Source organism: Helianthus annuus, chromosome 7 (assembly GCF_002127325.2).
Source record: "Helianthus annuus cultivar XRQ/B chromosome 7, HanXRQr2.0-SUNRISE, whole genome shotgun sequence".
NCBI classification, from domain to species: Eukaryota; Viridiplantae; Streptophyta; class Magnoliopsida; order Asterales; family Asteraceae; genus Helianthus; species Helianthus annuus.
The window spans coordinates 149,381,991-149,400,933 of record NC_035439.2 but is presented as its reverse complement, the minus strand read 5'-3'; the positions used below and the strand labels follow the sequence as shown (position 1 = coordinate 149,400,933).

The 18,943-nt window shown below is 39.8% G+C and overlaps 4 protein-coding genes across 5 annotated transcripts; 2 read left to right on the top strand and 2 right to left on the bottom strand.

Moving 5' to 3' along the window:
• The first annotated feature begins 414 nt into the window (after positions 1-414).
• Positions 415-3,806, top strand: LOC110869224 (GTPase-activating protein gyp7). 2 transcript variants are annotated; one of them, XM_022118510.2, is made up of 5 exons: positions 415-709; positions 1,872-2,004; positions 2,092-2,141; positions 2,225-2,278; positions 2,358-3,806. In XM_022118510.2, exons 1-5 carry the CDS (start codon positions 579-581, stop codon positions 3,526-3,528), a joined length of 1,539 nt encoding a protein of 512 aa, XP_021974202.1. In that variant the 5' UTR covers positions 415-578; the 3' UTR covers positions 3,529-3,806. The 2 variants fall into 2 exon arrangements, with proteins under 2 accessions (XP_021974202.1, XP_021974203.1); XM_022118511.2 differs by having other exon boundaries at positions 487-900.
• Positions 3,807-4,113: 307 nt separating this feature from the next.
• LOC110869226 (cytochrome b5) lies at positions 4,114-4,839 on the bottom strand. Its single transcript, XM_022118512.2, has 3 exons — positions 4,735-4,839; positions 4,579-4,645; positions 4,114-4,454 (listed from the first exon to the last, which is right to left on the bottom strand). Exons 1-3 carry the CDS (start codon positions 4,813-4,815, stop codon positions 4,213-4,215), a joined length of 390 nt encoding a protein of 129 aa, XP_021974204.1. The 5' UTR covers positions 4,816-4,839; the 3' UTR covers positions 4,114-4,212.
• Positions 4,840-7,636: 2,797 nt separating this feature from the next.
• On the bottom strand, positions 7,637-12,820 carry LOC110869227. Its single transcript, XM_022118513.2, has 4 exons — positions 12,300-12,820; positions 12,114-12,212; positions 11,918-11,991; positions 7,637-8,044 (listed from the first exon to the last, which is right to left on the bottom strand). Exons 1-4 carry the CDS (start codon positions 12,768-12,770, stop codon positions 7,819-7,821), a joined length of 870 nt encoding a protein of 289 aa, XP_021974205.1. The 5' UTR covers positions 12,771-12,820; the 3' UTR covers positions 7,637-7,818.
• Positions 12,821-14,164: 1,344 nt separating this feature from the next.
• On the top strand, positions 14,165-14,843 carry LOC110867243. The gene is made up of 2 exons (XM_022116369.1): positions 14,165-14,693; positions 14,758-14,843. Exons 1-2 carry the CDS (start codon positions 14,165-14,167, stop codon positions 14,841-14,843), a joined length of 615 nt encoding a protein of 204 aa, XP_021972061.1.
• Positions 14,844-18,943: the final 4,100 nt, after the last annotated feature.

Genomic DNA, 18,943 nt, shown 5'->3' with positions numbered 1-18,943 from the left:
GAAGTGTGGTATTTATAGCGGGATGGTGAGAAAGTATCGGGAAACACGTCACTTTTAGAATATCCCCTTTGTCCCCTCCACGTTGATCATTCGTGGCAGCAGAGGAGAATTCACGAAACGTCATTAGTTGGACGTCGCTATCGAAATGTCCTTGTGGTCTCTTTTGTAGAAACCGCTAGTGGATGTGATAGGAAATTCAGGAAATAATGAAAGAAATTAGAGAGAATTTTCGACAAGCATTGTTATGTCGAGAAACAAAGTCGTTTAGGTCCTAGTTAAATTATGTATATTTAAATTAAATAAATATTTGGTGTAGTATTTTTTTTAGAAGAAAATAGGATAGGAGGATGTTGTATTTGGTAGTAAATAGATTTGGCGGTAATAAAGAGTAGTAATTAGTGAAATTAAAGGTTGATGAGTTAAATAAATATAATGATCACATGCCCGGTGGCAGTATCAGCACCCACCCACCCACCCACCACCACTACCACACCACACCACTAGAGGGAGAGAGAGAGAGTAAAGGTTCAATTTGTGTTGATGGTGATGGTGGATGATATTACCCTGGATGCTCACTAATGGTTGAAGAAGCCACCATCATCGTGAGTAAGCTAGGTGGCGGCGGATCTTCAAATGCCGGAGTAGTAAATCTCGCCATCACCGCCCTCCTTGTAGTCGCTGCTGCTGCTGTTATGTACTCCACTACTAGGTAGGTAACAAACATACCTCATCTTCAAACCCTAGAAATTTCTCTCTTTTCTCCGCAAGTACAAGTTGTGGATTGATGAAAGCCCTTAGACGCAGTCAAACTTCCTCTGACTCGTCGTCTTCTTCTTCTTCGTCTTCGTGGGTTCAATTGAGATCTGTTCTATTCGTAGCTGCTGCTTCCTCCTCCGATCGGTGAGTCTTTCATCCCAATCCCTCACTTCAATTCAATTCAAATCTCATCCATCCCTTCCCTTCCCTTTACATTCCAGTCTCTTTCTTTATTGCCTATTCAACCTCACCACATAACAAACAAACATGCCTGCTCAACTCCATCGGGATTCTGCTAAAAGATATGTTTTTTTCTGCAACTTATTTTCATGAATTCAAAAAAAAAAAAAAAACAAGATATGTATACCGGAATATCAGAATAATAATAATAAAAGCAAGGCCAAAACAAGTAACTTTAGATGTCAATACAAGTAAGTAGTCACTTTAGTTAGTGCCCAAGTTCATCATCTTGTTGAGTTTTGTAGTCGCAGTTATTGAACTGGAACACTTTCTCCTTTCATCTTTCCCTTGCTTTATGTTTGCCTTAAGTTGTAGACCATTAACAGTTCATTGTTGCCTTGAACTAAGATTAGGCCACCCCGGACCATCTCATCTCATCTCTTGTTTGTTTTATACTTGAACCTACCTTTCCTGTCATCCACCCAGAGTTTACCACACATGTGTGGATTAGTTACAGAAATTATGCATATTATCTCCAAGTGGTTGTGGCACTAGACAAGTATATTTGTTCCTCAATATCTGAAGCAGCTAAGTGGAGGCATTGTTTTCTCTTCATAATTTTGCTTATTCGTCTTGTGTCATCATACATCAATATTTCATCAACTTCTGTGTGTATGTAACTAGACAAATAACAAGTTTGAAGCAAAAGGCTATCCGAAAAATCCATCACAAAAATCGAAATAGAAAGCAATCGTGATATGCAAAAAATCACTACCATCAATGATCATTTAAACAAGTTTCCTCTCAGCTAATGAACCCATGGCATTGTGAAGGCACCCCTGTTTTCATTTTATAGAGGACAAAGTCTTGATTAGTGAGCTGTGATTGCTGTAAATTATATTTCATTTGATATGGGTATTGTTGATTGATTTTAGGGGACGCCTAAAATCACCATGGTCACGTAGGAAAAGAAAACACGCACTCACTCCTCAGCAGTGGAAAAGCTTCTTTACACCAGATGGAAAGCTTCGAGATGGTGTTAAGTTTCTTAAAAAAGTTCGCAGTGGGGTGTGTTCAGCTTTCATGTGATCTACTTAGTTTAAAGTTTCACTTGTCCTTTTTTCCTTATTTATTTATTTACTTACATACATTTAGGGAGTTGATGCAAGTATCAGGTCGGAGGTTTGGCCTTTCTTACTTGGAGTGTAAGTATATATTTTTAAATTACACAGAAACGGCCTGTTGCCATTTCCATGTGTTTTGAACCTTTTTTTGCTCTCTTTTACAGTTATGAGTTGAATAGTTGCAAAGAAGAAAGAGATAAATTAAGAACCCAAGGAAGGTATGCCTATCTGATATTCTGTTGTTGACCGTCATTGCACATGGTATTACTGAACTTTTTTTTTAAATATATGTTGCAGAAAGAATTACGAAAAGTTGCGGAGGCAATGCAGGAAACTTTTGAGGTGCAATACAGGTGAAAGCATCAGCAATGGGGATAGTGATGCATTCATCCAAGGCATGGACTCTGCAGAATCAGAGGATGTTGTGAGCGCCAGGGAGTCCCTTTCTAGCGAGGAAATAAATTCCTCTCCCGTGTGTTCGGATAATCCTATAGTATTGGAAGATATTGGTGGTTCAACAAGATTCATAGATCCAAACATTTCCGACTCCGACTCAACTGGCTCAGACTCTTCTCAGGATGCTGAAGTAAGCCAAACTTTCCCCTCCTCCTCAGATATCAAGGAGGAAAACGAAGAGTCAAGTGAAGTCCAGTCAAAGCTTCGATTAACGGAGGATTTCTCCACTTGGCAGCGGATCATCCGCCTTGATGCAATTCGTGCCAATGGAGATTGGATCCCATACTCCAAAACTCAGGCAGATGTCTCTGAGGAACGCGCCCTGCGTTCTGCTGAGGCGGTGGGATTAAAAGACTATGAGCATCTGGAAGCATGCAGGATCTTCCATGCTTCACGGCTGGTTGCCATTCTTGAGGCTTATGCACTACACGATCCTGAAATAGGCTACTGCCAAGGGATGAGTGATTTACTGTCTCCGATAATCGCGGTGATGACAGAGGATCATGAAGCGTTTTGGTGTTTTGTGGGGTTCATGAGAAAGGCACGACACAACTTTAGGCTTGATGAGACGGGGATCAGAAGGCAGTTGAGCAGAGTGTCGAAAATCATAAAATCTAAGGACTCCCATTTGTATAAGCACTTGGAGAAGGTGCAGGCGGAGGATTGTTTCTTCGTGTACAGGATGGTGGTGGTGCTGTTCAGGAGAGAGCTAAGTTTTGAACAGACGATATGTCTATGGGAGGTGATGTGGGCGGATCAGGCGGCAATCAGGGCGGGAATAGGGAAGTCGGGATGGAACAAGATAAGGCAGAGGGCCCCGCCGACGGAGGATCTGTTGCTGTACGCAATAGCAGCGTCAGTGCTGCAGAGGAGGAAGCAGATAATAGAGAAGTACAGCAGCATGGATGAGATTGTAAGGGAATGCAATAACATGGCAGGACAACTGGATGTGTGGAAGCTCTTAGATGACGCCCATGACTTGGTGGTTTCGGTTCATGACAAGATTGAGTGAGACGAGACCACATCATAAATAGCCTCTGCTGCTGCTGCTGCTGCTATTCACTTATTGTAACTCTCTTTTCTTTTCTTTTCTTTTGGATGCCCCCAACCTACCCTACCCTCATCAGAACCTTCTATCAGCCAGCCATATTTACTTTTTTTTTTTTTTTTTTTTTTTTTCCGTTTTGGTGGGGGGAGGACGATTATTATTGTAGTTTCTTTCAAACACATAACAAAATTGAGGATGAATCAACAAACCCAAAATTGAATATCAACTATTATTGTTTCTTGCATGCTTCTACACAAATTAGATAATGGGTCGGTTCGTTCAAATTCTAGTTTATATCTATACCTGTTACAAACCAAATCGGATATAAAAACGAAAACGATGTCCATTATGCCCATGAACGGCTTGTGAGTTAACTTTGAGAAATGCAACTCTAGTTTGCCCATCTTTTATGTCAAAATGAGTTCAGTTCTGTTGTATGAAAATATGTGATGTCATCTTTTCATTTTCATTTTCATTTTCCAGGGTTTGGTGTGTAGTTGGCTTTTTCATTCATTTTTTATGGCAACTTGGATGTTTGTAAGAAAATACTTGAAAAAGTAAAACCAGATAGTTCTTTATCAAAATTCAGACATAAAGCAACCAATCCCTTAATTATTCATGATTCGACAACAATAAAAATGAAGCAGATTAATTTTTGGCATAGGCAAAAGCCAAAGCGAAGATGAAGAGAGGCGCGAGAAACTGTAGAATCTTAATGATAGATTCTGAAGTTTTATCATCAGCAGACGCAGTAGGAGCTGCAGGTGGAGCATAATGAATGGGAGCAATTTTGTAGGATTTCTCTAGGTCCCCAATGTAATATTTGTCCATCATGGCTTTAGCATCATCACTATGCCCAATATCCTCAAAATCGTCTGTTGCGTCTTTTCCTGCAATTAAAATGAAGTATGGTTGTGTTATATAATAATAATAATAATAATAATAATAATAATAATAATAATAATAATAATAATGTTACAAAAGGTGAAGGTGAAGGTGTGAATACAAACAAACCAGTTGATGCAAGCAGGACTTCACTACCTCCAGGGTGGTCCTCCATAAACGGTGTTACATCATAAACCTGTTGCATGCATGCATGCAGTCAGTTGATGGTTTGAAATCACTCACATCAGTTCACATCACATGAATGGTTTGGTTTGTTTTCCTTACCTTTCCCTGGATGATGAGCCAGCAGTCTTGGGTTTGGTTGTGCTTAAAAACTTGATCAGATACAAAAGTTTTGTTCGTCATGCCTGCTGCAGCTGCTGCACCTGACTGACATATTATTAATTAACTGATTAAAAAAAAATAGATGAAATCTGAGAGAGAAGAGAATGCTTACTTGTTTATAAATGAAATGAAAGATGAGGTTACCTTTGGTATTTATATTGTTTGCTTACAGGGGTATTTTGGTAACACTATGTAGAGTTGCAAAAGCATTAATCACGAGCCGTTCATGGAAATAAATACACCTGCCTCCTCCTGCCTCTTCCTTTAACCATAGTCAGTCAACAACTGGAATGGAAAACTAAATTTATTAATCATGTCATGTCATATTACAATTCGACTACTAAACAAAAGTTTAAAATACTTAGGAAGTAACGAAGACGAGAATTGAGGGAAGGGGCTCTCTCTCTCTGATGGCCTTTGTATAAAAGACAAAATAAAAGTAAATGAAAAAGTAGGTGGGGAGCAGTAAAAAAAACAAGGAAAGATTCCCCATAAACATAGATATACAATATAAAATATCATAACCGGTTAGTGAAAGAATCAGCATGGGATTTGTTGACATCAACCAATATTAAGATCACAAGGAGCATGAAACGGTGTTATTATTTTACATGTGCATTAAGGTAAAATGCGTGGAAAAGTAACGTTGTTGTTGGTCCAACGGCTATAATCCATACCAATTGCCCAACGCCACGTCGACACCACCTTTACCTCCACGCCGGTGGAAAATGTGCCACCCCAACAACAACGTTGCCTTCCACACCGTTCCCAGGGTGGTGTGTCCAACGTGAAAAGGCCTAAACACCACAAAACCACGCCCACACCGTGTGGTCTATTATTTTGTTTCCATCGTAAGTTCGTAACTATTTCTGAAATTTTGATGACCTAATTTTGGACTGCTTCTGATCATTTTAGGCCCTTTTTTTGGGCATGGCAAATTTTTACCTTAATTACACTTTTACCTTGTACTTACAAGGATTTAACCCATAATCTCATTACACTATACCACTAAACTAGACCTGGCAAACGGGTTGGGTCGGGTCGGGTCATGGGTCAAAACGGGTTTGGGTCGAAACGGGTTCGGGTCAAAACGGGTCAATTAAAAAAAGGGTTGCTTTGGTTCGGGTCGGAACGGGTTCGGGTCAAAACGGGTTCGGGTCGGAATGGGTTCGGGTCAGAACGGGTTTCGGGTCGGGTTGCAATTCCATTGCGTTTGCAATTTCTAAAATTTGGTCAAAGTTCTGGAAGTCACCCAAAAGGGTGTTCTTTATACAAGTGGTACTGAAAGAAATTGGATTTGAACCAACAATATTTAGATGGTTCATGGTTACTGTTTTTGTAATTTCAAAAATTCGATTATTGGTACTGAAAGAAATTGGAACCAAAGCGGTTGTGGTATAGCTGTAGCTTTTTCAAAATAAATAAACAGCCTGGTCTAAAACCAAAATGAATGAAAAATAGTTAGAAAAAAATGTTGAGAGTGGGTTTGCGTCGAAACAGTTCGTGTCGAAACGGTACGGTACGCGTCGAAACGGTTCGCGTCGAAACGGTTAGATTCGAAACGGTACTGGTCGAAACGGTACGGGTCGAAACGGTTGCGTCGAAACGGTTGCGTCGAAACGGTTGCGTCGAAACGGTTCGCGTCAAAACGGTTCGATTCGAAACGGTACGGGTCGAAACGGTTGCGTCGAAACCGTTCGATTCGATCCGGTACGGGTCGAAACGGTTCGCGTCGAAACGGTTCGCGTCGAAACGGTTCGCGTCGAAACAGTTCGCGTCGAAACGGTACGCGTCGAAACGGTACGCGTCGAAACGGTTCGCGTCGAAACGGTACGCGTCGAAACGGTTCGCGTCGAAACGGTACACGTCGAAACGGTACGCGTCGAAACGGTTCGCGTCGTGCGGAAACTCGTGTCGGCCCATAACCCGTTGCGATCCGAAACCCGTCTCGTGCTGAAACTCGTGTCGGCTCGAAACCCGACCCCGTTCCGATCCAAAAACTGTGTCGTGCCGAAACCCGTCTCGCCCGGAAACTCAGTTTGAACTGAACCTGTTCCGATCCAAAACCCGTTTCGTGCTGTAACCCGTCTCGTGCGGATACTTGGTGCCGGCTCGAAACCCATTCCGATCCGAAACATGCCCCATTTCTTTAAGACACTAACCCACATCGACCCATTTCTTTAATGTTGTCGACCCGCTTTGACCCGAAAATAACAAGATGGAATTTTAAGTGACCCATTGTGACCCATTTAGTTAAAATATCTTACCCAAACCAACCCATATAATTTTAAAAGCAACCCAAAGTGACCCACTTAAAAGGCTTTGGGTCAAGATTGCCACCTCTACACTAAACCAAGATGTCATGGGTAAATTTTTTAGGCCCACTTAGTCGACCTATTTTCTGTATACTCAAAATAGTTGGCCCATTAAGGTAAAATGCATATAAAGGCTACAAAAATAAGAGATTAGAGGTGTGAACAACTCCAAAGAAAGTGGTTGGTGTTATTCCCCTCTCCCGTTCAGCTCTCCCTAAACTATACGCACACACATTATCATGCCTATGGTTGGTGACAGCTTCCGGCCCTGTAACAAGAGGTTCATATGACTGGAGCTTGCTTGTGACCCGACGAAAGTAAAAAAAAAAAAAATACACATTATGCTACATGGAAGACCAATCTGAACCAGAGAAGTTACGTAATATCATGCCTAACGGAAGTTTCATATGATTGCAGCTTGCATCATCCGGGCCTTCTAGTATACTTTTAGGAATTAGGATGGCAAAACAAGATAAGAATACGAGCGGACACGTCAAGGTGTAGTAATATTGTAACATATAAAAAAATAGGTTGAATGAATGGAGTCGATATTAAGTGCAGGAATATACATAGATAGGTTCGTTGGAAGTCGACATTAACCACACCCACATGGAACATACAAATGACAAATATCATGCTTCTTAATTAATATACAAGTGAAATGATGTTAAATAAAATGTTTATTAAACAAAGGGATGTGAAAAGTCGATCAATAGAGATCTAGGGACTCGAGCACCCTGCGAGCTTGGATGTGAAGAGCCATGAGTCGTTGATCAGGATCGAGAGTGGAACCAAATTGACTTGCTGCCCATATCAAAGACGCAGATTTCTCACCCAGGAGACGCCTTATGTCGTCATGTATGCCTGCCATGGGTGCTCCTTCTCTCCCATTCACATGCCCAATTAATAGTAACAAGAACTCTCCACATTTCATCCTGATGCACAACAACAATATTCAATTTCATATATGTCAGTTTTAGTTAATAATAGAGATAGATAGACCAATGGGGTGGTGATCCATTGGCAAAAGTAAAGCCTTTAAACACCTTGGGAGGGGGAGGTCTTGGGTTCAAGTCCCACAGACGACAGGAATAAAAGAAATTTGCCGTTCAAAAAAAAAATATAGAGATAGATGAGTGTTGGCTATGAATAAATAACACATTATTTTCACCTACTTTATTTTTCTTCTTTCATATTCAATTATCAGCTAATGAAGGATGCTTAATTAGAAACTTGACAAACCACTAGATCCAACGCAAAGCAATGGAGGACCTCAATCTCAAGGAATGCTAATGCTATAGTTCCTTTCCTCAAATACAAGTATAGTAGGCTTCAAGCCCTCAATACTAGCTACTGATCTCATAGAAGCAAGCAACTCTCTTCCAAATCTCTGATGAAACTAAATATCGTGATCCTACTTCTAAACCAACTACAATACTCAAAATAGAGAATCTCAATCTCCTAAATCCTAAAAACTAACGCTCCTAACCTATTATGTTGAAATTAATTAAACAAGTTGTGACATGTTGAATTAACCGTAGGAAGAAATCAGTTACAAGTGTTAGCGTCAAGGGTACTAATCATTAGTTTTCGACTTTTCGGTTACAAGAATAGAGGAGGGGTCAGCCGGCCCTAACCCTAAAGTTATTCGTCTTTGGCAGCTTGCCAAAGTACCAGCAGGTTTATTTTAGGAGTTTTTCTTTGGCCCCAAGTTTTAGACTTAATTTCTTAGCCTATAATACACCCCCTATGTAATTGTAATCCTTGTCGGTCACCACCTCAGAAATAGAATTGACTCGTTTAGCCCGAACCACGTTAAATTCTTGTGTTTTTTATTTGTCTTTTCGTGTGAGATCGACTTACTGTTCCGGTTTTGATCATACAGCAGTAGTGATCAGATTTGTTTGCGCAGCCCATCATCAAAATCAGGTCAGCCCCATTATCGATCGATCATTACAGTTGATCAAACAGAAGCAGTGCAATTTAATGTTTTGTTCAGTTCAGAAAGTATTCTACAGGAAGTAACATCCAGTTTAGGGCAGCTTAAGAAACAGGAGACGTCAAGTCCATGTGTGATACTCGCTCCCTCAACAGTGTTAAGAAGCCTACTCACAGTATGGAATCATGTTGCTACAGCAATATAAAGTAAACCGGAATGTAGAGCATGGTGAGAAAGAGCATGCATTCCAGGCAAGAGAAGTAGATGGTACAAGAGGATAATGACACGTGGTTGGGGTTGTAGAGGTGGAAGATTTTCAAGCGTTCGAGGAAAGAAAGGTGTACAGTGTTATATATGTAACCATAGCACCAGGGTACGAACCGCAGTCTGCAGTAGTGGGAACAAGACGAATGTAGGCTTTTTATGGTTTTCGGTGGTGATGACTCTATAGCCAACATTTGGTTTATCGACAGCAAATCAAATGACGGGGCAACGTTCCTTGTTTAGAGAATTGGGGGTGATGAGAAAGCGCCATTCAGGTGGAAGGAAAGTAAATATGGAGGATGGTCACCACATGATACTATAGTTTGCTCCTGATTTGGGATCCAGTTTGCTTTCTGTGAGACAGCTTATAAAGGCTGGATTCAGTGTTGTTTGTTGAGACGCCAGGTGGCTCTAACCTGTGGCATAGTCGCTATGGTCACTACCTAGCGAGTATTTCAGATTCTGAAGGGTGTATACTTGGAAAGCAGACAAGACATTTGTTTCCTCCACATAGCGATCTTCTTGTGTGCTTCGGTTAGCGTGTGAACCTATTGCAAACTAATCATTCAGAGGTAACTTCTTTTTCTTGCTTACCAATGATACTACACATATGAGTCGAGTGTATTTAAAAAAATCTAAGAGCTTTGAACCTTCAAAAGGTTTAAAGTGAAGGTGGTAAAAGAATCTGGAAAACAGACTGCCACGCTGAGAACCCATCGTGGAAGCGAATTTTGTTCAAAGGCACTCAATGAGTTCTTTTTGGATCATTCGTATACTGTGGAACATAATGGAGTAGCAGAAACCAGAAAGGAAGAATCGTACGGTTGTCAAAATGATAAGAAACAAGTTAAAAAAACATCTTGATCATTTTTGGGGTGAGGCAATTGCCACAGTTGTATACTTGCTGAATCTTTCACCTACAAAGGCAGTCCAAGAAGGCATACCGGATGAAGCATGGTATCCTCCATAAGTCATCTTAGGGTGTTTGGATGTCTAGCTTATACATACACTTAAAAAAGAAGCTAGACTCTTAAGTCTAGCAGATGCATTTATATTGCCTATTCTACTAATTCCAAAGCATATTGTTTGTATGATCCTGTTAAAAGGTGTATAGTAACAAGTAGAGATGTGAAGTTCACTAAACAAACAGCATGGAGTGAATATTAATACAAGTCCAGGATGTGCCCTTATTGAAGGAGAAGGGAATAACAAAAAGCAAGTCTCAGTACTAAAAACGAAGAAGAGTTAAGAGGGCTCAAGTGGTTCAAATACATCCAGGGCTAAATGAATCAGGTGGTTCACTTGAACCCTCTTAACTAATCTTCGTTGTTACCCTCGGATGATGTGTTAGTAGTATGAATTTGCCCATCAACTTGCAATTTTAACTGCGAGCCAGATTCAAAAAAAAAAAAAATTGATTGGTTGTTTCACTTGCAGCTCAAAAAGGGTAGACGGTGTATTAATTTGATGTGAAATTGGATCCCTTCAAGAATAAGTTTATGATGTACAACCACCCAGGTCAAAGAAGACAAGGTACACAAACTGCACAAAGATTGTATGGTTTAGAACAAGCCCCAGTATGGTATAGTATGTAGAATTGATAACTATTTGGCTCTTCATGGTTATGAAAGAAGTAAAAATTAACCTGCTTTGAATAATTGTATGTTAAGAAGAATAATACGGATTCTATCATCATATGTCTCTCTATGGATGATATAATCTATACGAACTCTTCTAAGTGAACTAAAAAAACGATCACCGAGTTTGAAATGTCTGATATAGAGGTGGTTCAAAAAGCACATGTATCTCAGGAAAAATACGCAAAAGATCTTCTAGCTAAGTTTGGTATGATGTCATGTAAAGTGACCCCCACACCAATGAACATCAATGAAAAATTTCAATGAGAAGCACACTTGGCTGAAGATATAAATCTAGGAGTCTAGTATTAATCTATCTCACACATACCTGTCCAGATATTGCATTTGTAGTAAGTGTGATATGTGAGTTCATGTGGAAGCTATATATATACCATCTTGGGGCGGGAATAAGAGTGTTGCAGGCACTACTAATTTGGGGTTATGACATAGTAAGTGTTCTAATCTCAAAGGGTATACCGATAGTGAGTGGGCAAGTTCATTTGAAGATAAAAGTGTTTTCCCCATTGGAAAAGGTGCAATGTCGTGGAGCTCTAAGAAGCAAGCAGTAGTGGCCTTCTCAACCACCGAAGCAGAAACGCAGCTGTATGCCAGTTAATGTGGCTGGGAAAGGATTACTGCAGGAACAAGGAGAAGCAAATCTGCATATTTCTGACTAGCAACCAGGTGTGTCACTGTAGTAGCAGGCATACTGATATAAAATCCCATTTTATCAGGAGCTGGATTGAGGATAAACAGGTGGAGTTGAAGAAGGCATGCTAAAGACAGGAACAAGTTGCGGATATATTGATAAAAGCAATGGGGGTAGAACAGTGGAGATTGGGAGTCACAACTCCTCTTTGAATTACAGGAAGAAATCACTGACAAGAGTTTGGGTTAGATGTAGGATGCTTGAGTTTTGTTTTGTGTTATTGTTGCTATGATTTTAGTTTGAATGTAAAGAAGCATACCTCAAATTTTCATCTACTTGTTTGTCGCGTATAAGCAATGCAACTTCTTCAATACCATTACATGCCTCAAAATCCTGGTATAACCAACCAACCACAAAGAGTGAGTGAGTGAGTAGCTGTTGTGAAATCCCCTGCCTGAAGTGTATTGTTTGTTATTAGTTTACAAAGAAAGAAAGAAAGAAAGAAAGAAAGATACCAACTGATTAATGGATGAGTCCATCATTATTGCGATAAGAGCATCTAAGCATGCGCCTTGCTCAAGGACTCCTCGTGTTGCTAATATGTTCATCAAAACCTGCAGCAGCACAAATTAAATTAAATCAAATCTAAATATCTAATTACTACTCTGATGTCACAAATAATAAGTTATTAAAAAATGAACCTGAACTGCCTTGAAGTGATGGGCGAGAAGCATGCTCTCCCTGTGGAGTAAACAAGATCCTTCCAAAACCCTAAGTGCAAGTGAAACTTCAGCATCGGTAGAAGGGCTGGTAATCTTCAAGGGTTGAACGCTGAAAATGTGATCCAGATTGGTGATAATCTGGTCTTGGAAGTCGTGTAAAGAGTGTTGGAAGAGAACGGGTACAACTTGGAGATCGGGAATGGATTGGGTGTGAGAGAAGAGGTTGATGGTTGAATCAGATGCGGCGACGGACCGGAGGAATTTGAGGATGCTGCGAAGGCCGCGTAGACGAAGGAAGGAGAAATCGGAGCGGGCGTCACGGAGTCCGGTTCGTAGGGCGAGGGTGACCTCTCTGTAGAGTCTTTGATCATCGAGTGAGGTGACCAGATCAGTCACCGGCGTTGATTCATTCTCTGACCTCCAAAACGCCTTCGGAAGATGATGCATCATCCCTCTCTCAGTAGTCAGTCACATGTTTCTTTCTTTTCCCCCTACTTATAACTAGGGATGAGCAAAATGGATCCGGTACATGTATCGAATTTATCGAACTGGGTATTTTTTTGGTACTGATTCGGTACCGACTTTTGACATTTTCGGTACCGGTTTTTACCTTCAAATACCTGTACCTAATCGTACCGTACCGGGTATATTCGGTACCGGTACAGACTTTTGAGGATTTTCGATACCAGTACTTTCGGTTCCGGTACCGGTCGGTACCGAGCTCATCCTGTGACAACTGGCACCAAACCAGTAATTTCCGTACACTTTAATTATTATTTAATGACTGTAATTATGTGCTTTAATGTCAACATTATCTGATAGCATACTATACAAGTGAATTCATGCATGTATTATACTACAAAACATTGCTTTATGCATTAACAAGAGCGTTGCGTCAGAAATACTAGTAGACTCACCGGTAAGACACAATATGTCAACAACTTTGCAGGAAGCAGTCAGGCAATAAAATTAGGGCCTAGGTGTAGGTACAACAACAAGAAAATGTTAAAACTCAAGAGTACATACAAGGGTTAACATATAGACACTCCGAAAGCTAAGATATGCACTAAAAAGCACCTGAAACGCACTTTAAATGCAGAAATCTGCATAATTCAGCTATAAATCAGCTATAATCAGCTTTTAAACACATTAATATCAGGTAGAATTTATGTTTTATTGTCCAAAATAATTTACAAAGTGTCAGGAATTAAAACTGCCATAAAAAGTGCTTTTTACCTAGTGAAACTGCGCAATTCAGCACTTTAACGAACTGTAACGAACCGAACAACCGACTGGGACATCAAAATTTGACTAGAAGTAATGTTTTTATGATATTAAACTAGTATTGATGCTAGAACACCTTAAAAATCATAAAAACACCTAAACACACTTATACTAACTTAAACCTTCTAGTTTGCACTTTAAACCTCCATCTTTCAAAATTTACATTTTTACCCCCTCCCTCATGTTGTAAACGGCCCCAAAGGGTCCCACATACTTTTGAATATTTTATTTGAGCTTGTTCCCTAAATTGGTGCACATTAAATCTTCTAAAAGATCATATGTTGGAATTTCCTTTATAAGAGACCATAAGTAATCTTCTACAAGCAATCGAAGACATGAAATCAATCAATCCTGATGCTTTAGAGGCCTTACTGAAGCAGAATCCCAACTGGTTTAACAGGTGCTATTTGAACACCCACACCAAGTGTGATGTAATAGTAAACAACATGGCAGAAACCTTTAATGGTTTTATCATTAATACAAGGTCAAAACACATAATTCATATGTTAGAGGATATAAGGATTCAGGTCATGAGTAGGTTAGTGACAAAAAGGACAGAAATGGCTGCCAGAGATGTTATCATATGCCCTAAAATCCAGGAAAAACTTGAATTTTCAAAACCTGCTTCTTATAGATGTGAGATGTATCCCTCATCATATCAAGTTTTTCAAGTAAGGGATTTTGATGATGTCTCTGTGGATCTAGAAAAGAGAAGCTGCACATGTAGAAAATGGTATTTAAGGGGATATCCTTGTAAACATGTATGTGCTATTGCTGGTTTTTTACATAAGAATGCTGAAGACTATGTTGATGTGTGTTATCACAAAGATACATACATGAAGGCTTATGAGTTCTCAATACCTCCATTGCCTAGTGAAAGGTATTGGACCAAGATCAATCAGCCAATGGATCCACCACCAATCAAATCTGCTCCTGGTAGGCCCAAGAAGAATAGGAAGAGGGATCCTCATGAAGATCCAAAAAGGCCTGGGAAACTCACAAAGCATGGGGTTATAATGAAATGTAGTAACTGTGGGGCTAGAGGTCACAACAAAAGAAAGTGCACTGAGAAGGGGAAAACAACTGAAGGTAAATGTTATTAAGTTTAAATTTATTCTTTTGTTAATTACATGGCTTAAAGTTTGTGTCTCAGGTGGTTCTGCTCCAAAGAGACAGAAGAAGTCAACTAAAAAGGCAACAAAACAGTCCACTCAAGAGGCAACCCAGCAGTCCACTTAAGAGGCAACCCAGCAGTCCACTCAAGAGGCAACTCAGAAATCTACTCAAAAGGGAACCAACAAGTCAAGTCAAAAGGGAAAGAGAAAGACTAATCAAGGCTGAAGTTATATGTGATCTTTTGTGTTTGTGGCACTGTTATGTATGACTTAATTAAGTAGACAATGTTATGTATGACTCTAATGTTTTGTCTAAAAATGTCACACCCCAACCAATGGCAGAAACATCGGGATGAGACGAAGTGTGAAGATTGCTCAAGACATCATAACGCTAATAATTGTGACAAGTATTTAAATATTCATTTCATTTCATTTCTAAAGAATCAAGTACAAGGTTTTGAAACAAAGTACAACAACATGAATAATAAAATGATACAATACAAATACAATTCTTTCTAAGTGGGTATCTAAGCATCCTACTAGATTCCATGCATCGTCAACATCCACCTGTAACATGTTAAAATAAAGTTCAATGCAAAAGCAAAGGCGAGTATACAAGTTTGGTACGTACATAGCAAAAGATAAGTTTTGAACAATTCCTCATAGCAAGCATGTGATTCAAGATAAGCCTTTAAATATGGTATGTGTCTAACATATCAAACCAAGGAAACGCAATATGCTCATGACATAACCGAGATAAAGGGCGGGTCGTTAATCCTATAGCGCTACATATGTCACGGTTTGGCTCGTACGAAGTTAATGATAAATTCAACACATAAGTGTCACACCCCGTTTTCCACGTGTATCACCGGTGGGCCCGGTGGGGATTACCGTGACGTAGTTGGCAACAATATAGTCAAACCACACAATTATATGAATGCACAGTGGAAGTATAAAGATAAATATAATTCAACCTTTGGTTGTAATATCGAGTGTATTACAAAAGTCGAATGTATCCACAGGGGATCAAAATCATAATAAAGTATTGTTCAACAGATACAGCATCAAGCTTGCGAGACTTTTCACGATGCTAGGGAGCTATTACCAGCCAATTACGTGTAGTACCTGCACTTAATCTTTTGGGAAAATACGTCAGTTTACACTGGTAAATACATTCAACCGACACATTTTGAAAAATGTTTATTAAAATTGATTTGAATGCACAAGGCACAAACTCTTTTATAACTTGGGAAAATTATTTAAAATTATAATCTTGTGAACGAATTACATGTTCCTTCTTTGCGTTCAGTAGCCCGGATCCTGTCCGGGTTAAAGATCAATAGACACACCACATTGCGTAAAACCGTGGTGGGTAAACCAACGGCTACGTCTTTTAATAATATAGACATAATGCCGGGTGTACGCCTACACGAGGTCGTGGCCATTTCTTCGAATGATGCCAAGGATATCCGGGACATGGTCATTAACCCCCCAAAGGCTTTTAAGTAACAAGACTGTTTAAATGAGCCGATCAAATTATCCAATTAACCACCTAAGCGATGGAAGATTTGATGCTCAATCAAGCGGTAAATATTATACCGTATCCCAAGCCCGTATAACGGAAGATAAGTTAAAAGCATTTACCTTTGCAAGTATTGTCCTTATTTGAATAAATCACAGATATCTTTTACTGGGGCTCCTATTCTGGAACGAAGGTTTTAAATAACCTATTAGAATCCTAACGGGTCTTTATATTAGCCGTAGCCTAGACCGGTTGGTTTCAAAAGATAGATGCGGTTTAATCGCGCAAAAAGGCGAAAACCGGGAATGGAGTGTGATTCTGACCCAACAAGTTCAGAGACTTGTTTTATATAGGTTTAAGGTTCACACTCTGAATTTTGGGGTCAAAATAATATGGTTTGACCCGTATCGGCTAATTTATGTAACGGGTAACCGTGAGAGTCCTACGCTTGTTTCCTGGGTTAATATGCCTTAAAGAGGTTGTGGTATCAGTAGGATACCTTCCGTGATGCCCGTAACGAGTTTAAGTTAATATATCGCCCCGTAGGGGTTTTTCGGTCATTTTAAAGACTTTTTAAAGAGCTTTTCGAGTTCTACAGGAAATCTGAGTTTCCCGAATAGTTTATAAAGTCTAAAATGCTTTATTTATTATTTAAAATCAGTAGCAATTGGAATCGGGTCAACAGACCTTGTAGAACTCATTTTATGGCCAAAAAGGGCGTATTCGGTATTTACCAAACCGTAGCCATAACCGCAGGTTATGAGCAAGGTAAAAATAATTAAAAATCTTTAAAAATCCCAAAATATTATTTTATAGCAGTGGGTAAAAGTTTTGGTGACGAAATCTTGGTTTAGATAGGCGTTATGCTAACTGCGACGTTTATTACAAAAGTTTACTTAAATTGCGCTTTTTAGCATAACTCCCATTCTAGACCTCGGATTGGCGTGAAACTTTAAGGACATGCTTAGAATTTAGTAAGCAAGGTGATGGTCCGTTCACGTGTCCAAAATACTCGTTTTATTTTAAAAAGGGCGTTACGGTCAACTTTTAAGCGATTAACGGAAATGCGTAAAAGACTCGGACAAACAATGAACCGGTCACAGAGGGTTATACCATCATGTAACCTGGTCCTAAGAGAGTCCTAAGGCATATCTATACCTCACTAAAACGGGTCAGAGCTGAAGTCAAAGCAAAAGTCAAACTTTTGCGACTTTCGGCTCCGAACCGGGTCAATATAGCAAATGGTCGAATCAAACAAGTTTAGACAAGTTTATATACTTAATATCATGTTTTATAAGTGTTCAAACAGGTTTCACATCATCTACATTACAGATTATGCAAGAAGTCGCAAAATGACTTCCTGTTGACTTTTTAAGCATTCGTTTGACTCGACATTTGAACTAGTTAGAGTGGTGATCAGGGGAACCCCTTTTAGGGGTTTATTACCCACATAAATACCAACACATAACTACTTTTGATCCGACAATTCACTGGACCATTTGTGATTTATCGCAAAGTCAATCGTTAGTTACGACGGATTGACTTTTAGGCTAAACTAAGCAAAAACAAAGCCATAAAAGGTTTGGCATACTTACAGAGACTTGTGCACAACTTAGAAATGTTAGAAGAAAGCTTTGGAGCTTCAAGAATGAGCAGAGAAGTGTGTTTGAGGTGTGTTTAAGTTGTGAACAATGAGTGTCTATTTATAGTGCATGAAAGGCTTCAAGATCACCACACATTGGTCTACAAGTGTGTATGGATGATGGGCAGGTGTCCTAAGGTGCTATGGGTCGAGTAGGGGGCGCCCATGCCTCTGGAAAACCCATCTTTAATTGTCTTGCCGCTTAAAACAGCCAACAGCCAACATTTCTGTCGCTGGGCATCGCTTACGGACCGTATGGCTTCGGCCTTGCGGTCCGTAAGCCAGAGGCGGATCAAAAGCAATCATGCGCTCCCTTACGGTCCATAAGGCATGACCTTTACGGTCCGTAAGGGGTTAAGAAGCAATCTTTTTAAATCTTTTTGTAATGATTAAGGAAATCTAGGTAATTAATAACCTGACCTTTCGGGTTTGAAGGGGTAACTGTAACAACTCTCATTAAAATTAATAATTAGAATGATAATTAGTCAATAAGGAAACCTTAATTGAGAAACCCAAGTGATTACGCACTAACCCTAAAATTTCCGGAACAATCGGAATCAGGATCAGGGCCCCTAAAACTAAGAGGGGGGGCAAACCATAGTTGATAATTATCTAAAAATTTCGTTGCTTAAAGCTGATTGGTTAATTTTATTGATTCATTCAAGCTACTCCCGTGCATGGCAAGTCTAGGACCTATAGGTATCCCTTACGGATCGTAAGGGATCAGGCTTACGGTCCGTAAGCAAGGCTAAATTTTGACTATAAATAGCCGACCTTGGGACTTGCACAGGGGAATTAAAACGACGTAAAAAGCTGCTATAGGCGTCGAGATATCACTGTTATACTACTCTTAAACACACACACACACTCGAATCGCTGCCGCGGAACAGGGTAATTACTCGATCGCTATTACGATTCATTTTCCGAGATCAATATATCCAAAGAATGTTTAAGTGCTGCCCACATTAGGGTGATACTTTGTCGTTTGTCGTTAATTCGATAAATGAGTTTAAGTATCGCACTTTGTCGTTCCTTGTGAGAATTTGATCTCGTGAGTTAT